Source organism: Amaranthus tricolor, chromosome 15, assembly GCF_026212465.1.
Source record: "Amaranthus tricolor cultivar Red isolate AtriRed21 chromosome 15, ASM2621246v1, whole genome shotgun sequence".
NCBI lineage: Eukaryota > Viridiplantae > Streptophyta > Magnoliopsida > Caryophyllales > Amaranthaceae > Amaranthus > Amaranthus tricolor.
In genome coordinates this window covers 18,842,952-18,848,462 of record NC_080061.1, presented here as the reverse complement: position 1 = coordinate 18,848,462, position 5,511 = coordinate 18,842,952, and the positions used below count along the sequence as shown (strand labels likewise).

Here is a 5,511-nt window from a genome sequence, read left to right as displayed (position 1 = left end):
AAAGAGAGTTCCCAAAGAGAAAGTACCTGAAAGGCTTCACCTCAAATCCGACTATCCTTGATGTCTCAGTTTGCAGATCTCTGTGGTACTTTACATTAAATGACAGATGGTTATGGATAAAATATTTTTCCTCTGTGGACTGCAACCAAAGATCAAAAGGTCAGGCACAGGAGACATCAAGTCATCAACCGCACAAATTTATACTATAATATGATACAGAGATTATAGCAACTCACTCCACTGTATTTCCCCTTAAGCCCAACATAATAGCCAAGCTGGTAAATAGTAGTTGCATCCTGGTCAACTCCTCGTCTCATGGTTGGCATAACCAAAGGAAGGTTATCCAGGATCCTGTAACAAAAATTTCGCAAAGCCATCACAATAATGCAAGCAGATTACCATGCGCTGGAAAGATATACATGAACAATTGGAGATAAATCTTACATATTAACCCGATATTCATCATCGATTTTCTCTTTAAACTCCTTGGCTTGTTTGTTATCGAGAGTTTTTCGGCAGACAACATTACACATTTGTGGTTCCCGCATTTTGAACTACAAATGATCGAGAGGAAGCAGTGAATACCAATTATATTACCAGATCATCCTTTTTCTTACCTCAACAAAAAATGGGTCACAGAAAACTAACCGTGTATGGAGAATTTTCAATTCGATCACCACGAAGAACTTCACCAAGATTTTCAGCACTGTCAACAATTGAGTCAGGGGTACAATAAGGAAGCGAATAGTATGAGTATGGAAGTTGAGTCTTAATTGAGGTCAGCTTGTTAACTTTTACTGTCAATGGATCTCCCTGCATACAAGGACATACAAATTAACTGTGCGCAAAGCTCAATCATAAGTGATCATAAAACCCACATAGAAGTTTAATTTGCCAAAAAGCATAGTCAACAGCTTCACTAACTTACGCAGTATTCTTAGGAAATCGAGTGTTCAAAAATGAAAATGCATCTGTAGGTGGGATCAATAAAAATATAATCACAACATAATCAAAAAACAAAATGGAGAATGCAGATGAATTCCACACCTTTAGCACCTGTGAAGTATGTTAGACTCTTCATTTTTACTCTATCACCCATGTTAAATTTTTGACACTTGGACATGAGTACAACACTTAGACACTTCACTTTGACCCAAAAAATTGAAATTTTTTTGTCAACAAGTCGAATGTGACACAAAAACGTATCTATGTTAGATATGAATTCTTAAGTCCAAGTAACATGGTCTCGAAATAATGTTAAATGCAACAACTCACAATCTCACATGGCAAGGAACCTTATTGAACTCTCGATTTAGCCTCTTTACCCACAATTGATGTTCCTCTAGATCTCTTCACTTGTCCTAATCACTTGATACTAACGATGTGTAGTCCAAATATTAAACTTTAAGCATTTTGAAACTTGATTTCTCCTTCAAATGAGCAATCCAAACACTTTTCATTTTCTTCAAGAACTATCAATTCTGAAATCCCCACACACAAATTGAAGTAGTTTTCTTTTCAGAATACCACCAACATACTATACTTCATGATCAAACCTTGACCATTAGTTTTCCCATGCCATAAAAGATAAAACAAAAAAAAGACTCCAATCTGACCGTTTACGGTTACCTAAAACCAAGAAATCAATCCTACCATCGGACAAAAACTGAGTGCACAAAACAGCTCAAAATCTGTCCTCTAAAACCACAAACGCATAGACTAAATTTTTATCCTCTACAATTGAGTTCCACTTTAAATATGGACTAAACATCATAAGTTTGATATTAAACTTCTGCTTATTTCTACTTAACTCATCTGATCTTGCATATTCAAAACATACAAAATAATTCTACATTATACACCATGGAGTAAAAGAGCTCTGTAGTAAACTTTCTTCCAAACAAGTAAACACCCCTAAGTTATTAACAGTTATTGATCTGCAAATAAGTAATGAGATAATTAACAGTAAATCACCAAAATCAATATGCTACCACTTCAACCTTTTACTATCATGTTTCTAGTTATTGAATTCCAAATTTTCAATGTAGATTTATGCTTATTGAACTGAAAGTCTGGTTTTAAATGTTACATTCTCCACATAACAAAATTAAAAATAAATATCAATTCTTTTTGAATCTTATATCAATTTGAGTCACATTGCATTAACAATTAACTGAAGACTCAACTATTACCGACAGCGAATTGCACCGTCACAATCATCCACATAATACACAATAGCAAACTCTTTCAAAACAAAAACAAAAATAAATATCAATTAGTTTTCAATCTTATATCAGCTTGACTAACATTGCAATAACAATCAGCAAAAGACTCAACAATTACTGACAGTCATTTCCACCGACACAAACAGATCCAACAAAAAAAACTAAATTCAGTTTAATCCATTGAATCATTTTAAGATCACCGAAAAAATTAACAATGACAGAAACAAAGAATCAAAAAACACATCGATCTGCATAGCCTATGAGCAATGAGAAAAGCATAAGATTGAAACAAAAAGTAAACGAACAAATAATACCTAAAACGGAGCCACATTTTGTCGAAGTGAATCATATTATAACTTGCTTACATTACAAAATCAATAAAAAAGCATTCGCCAAAATATGTGGACTGTAGAAGAGAGAGAAAAAGGGGTAAACCTTATCGAAATCCTGAGGAGCGACGCCAGGAAGGTAGAAGCAATGTGCGACATGGAGGAGAAGAAGAAGGGAGAAAGAGAAGAGAGCAGATCTTCGAGGTGCATCCATGGCGATTTTTGAGAGAGAAAGGGTGAGAATTGAGAAGACAGTGTGAGATCCAGAAGCCTGCAATTTATTACTCTTTCTTTTGGTTCATCCCATTTATTTTTTACACGATTTTCATTTTAAATTTTAAATTTTAATATCTTTAAATACACATAATAAAAAATTATAAAAAATGCATACTAAATAAATATACATTAAGACGAAATTAACGAAATTTCAAATGAATATATTTTATCTTCTAAATATGATGTCAGAAAAAATAAATTTCACTCACCTTAAGATGAAATATTTCAAATGGAATGAACATTAAAAAATGGAAGAAATATTACGCCAATTAGTTTCTTTTATTTTCTTTTCGAGGTTAATGGAAGATTAGATTATTAAAAATTATTTGAATAAGTGGAAATTTAATAACTTATTTGATTGACAAATGGACTTTAATTGTTAATCACGTCATGGTCATTAATGTCATTGACTTTAAATTTTTGATTTTCATGTTTATGGTAGGAAAATGATATTTAACACTACTACTCCTCTTGTTTTAAAATGTTTTTCCATATATGTTTTTCAAATCCTAATACAAATTAAAATATCAAATTATTTTAATTGTGAGTTTTTTAAAAATTTTAAAAAGTTGATATATAGAAAGAATATATTGAAATGAATCTAATAAGATCCCACATGAATATGGTTTTTCTTATGAATGGATAAAAAATTGTAGACAAAATTGACACTATTTTATAAATTCTATTTAAAAAGAACATATAAAAATGAAAAGGTAAAATACAAGAGAATGCCATACTTCCTTTTGTCAACTTTACATGTTACAAATACTCGAAGTAAATTTTGAGTATTTGTCCTACCTAATCACAATGTAGTAAAATTATTATTAATATCTTTAATTCTGCATAGTTAAATTATAAAAAGGTGACATTAATAATTTTTACATTTAAATAATTTAAAAAAGATCTTAATTAACTATGCTATAACTTATATATTAATCCTATTGAATGCTTTAGATAAACATTAAAATCATTTTCTAAAATATAATAATCTATGATTTTAACATTAATTATACTCGAATATATTACGTATATTATTTCTATATAACTAGGAGTATTAACTATCATACTTATTTTACGGATATTATTTCAACATTTAGCTTGGTATATGTCGTTATACATTATCCAATATTACATTTAAACATCAGGATCAAAAATGAAAATATCAAACACTAATATGTATTGATTCATAGATGATTTGCTCATAAACTTTTATTTAATATTATTCAAAAAATATTATTGGAGTTGGTACACTTATGATTTGCTAATAAATTTTATATAAATATATATATATATATATATATATATATATATATATATATATGTATATATATATATATCTATATATGTATATATATGTATATATATATACATATATATATATATATACATATATATATATATATATATATATATATATATATATATATATATATATATATATATATTCATATATATATATATATATATATATATATATATATATATATATATATATATATATATATATATATATATATATATATATATATATATTTTATGTGTGACTATATGACATTCTCTTTTTATTTTTGTTGTCTTATTCAATTTGCTCCTTTTTTAATTTGGGAATGGTGTTATTTATTTTTAAGCTTATCTATTTACTATTTATTTATTTTATTTATTATTTTCTGTTATCAATAAATTAATAAAAATAAATTCTAAAATGCGGTCATATTTCAATTTAATAAAATTTTTATTTATTGTTGTATAATGAATTAATGACAGCAACTTACCACTAATATACGAATGTTTTGAAAATGACTGGTTAGCTAACCCTTTGTAACATACTAGCTTAATTATTTATTTGGCTAATTATCATGAAGACGATTGTCATTTTATCAACCTAAAGCTAGATTCTTTTTAACTATGTTAGCTTAATTTCTTAATTACTTTTAATCCCATATTTTTCTATTCTTCAGTATAAGTTTAGTTTTGTTGTGCCAAGCACCAAATTTCAGTATGATCAAATCAAGGCTCAAGATGATGGTTACTTGAGTATGGCAATAGCAGCCAGGAGCTGTTGAAGGCCGCTCGACAAGTCGATCGAGCGGTTTATCTAGAGCAGGTTAGAAGGTTCTGTGAGCGTGCTTGACTGGTCGAGCATACCGGCTCGGGTCGAGCGACCTACGGGGTTACTCACTGACGGGCTTCTGTTTTGTTGCGGGATTTTTGTGGGTTTTTAGCCTTTTGTCCTGCGGTTCTCTAATATGTTTTATGGCTATATAAGAAGCCTTAGAACATCATTAGAGGTATGTGAGGGATAATAATATACTAGAGAGAGTTAGGGTTTGATTACCAAAAGAACTTTCTTCTTCATTGTATTAGTTTATAGGTGACTTCAATTGTTGAATGAATTCACTATCTTGAGAGCTTGTTCTCAAGTGTGTTTGGTTAGTCATTAATGTATTGTTGAATAAATTAATGAAAGTAATCATCTTTTGAGGGGGAGGTATCATTAGATAACTCATAAACACATTGTTGTTGATGGTTGTGTCTCTTGTTTATGTGTTGTTTTTCTACTCATCTTCTACTCATAATTCTACCATTGTCGGTTCTGAGCCATTCTCTTTCAGTTGGTATCAGAGCTTGATGTGTTTTCCTTGGGGTATTGAGTGAGGGAAGGCTTGGAAATAGGTAAAAGA

At 29.6% G+C, this 5,511-nt stretch overlaps 1 protein-coding gene across 1 annotated transcript in view; it reads right to left on the bottom strand.

Moving 5' to 3' along the window:
• LOC130801519 (transmembrane 9 superfamily member 9-like) overlaps nt 1-2,849 on the bottom strand; it is a 4,768-nt gene extending 1,919 nt beyond the window's left edge. Inside the window, exons 1-5 of the mRNA XM_057665387.1 lie at nt 2,661-2,849; nt 649-813; nt 445-554; nt 237-351; nt 27-139 (exon numbers count right to left, since the gene is read on the bottom strand). Of these exons, the coding sequence (XP_057521370.1) occupies nt 27-139; nt 237-351; nt 445-554; nt 649-813; nt 2,661-2,768 (611 nt within the window). The 5' untranslated portion in view covers nt 2,769-2,849. The remainder of the gene's footprint in view (nt 1-26; nt 140-236; nt 352-444; nt 555-648; nt 814-2,660) is intronic.
• Nucleotides 2,850-5,511: the final 2,662 nt, after the last annotated feature.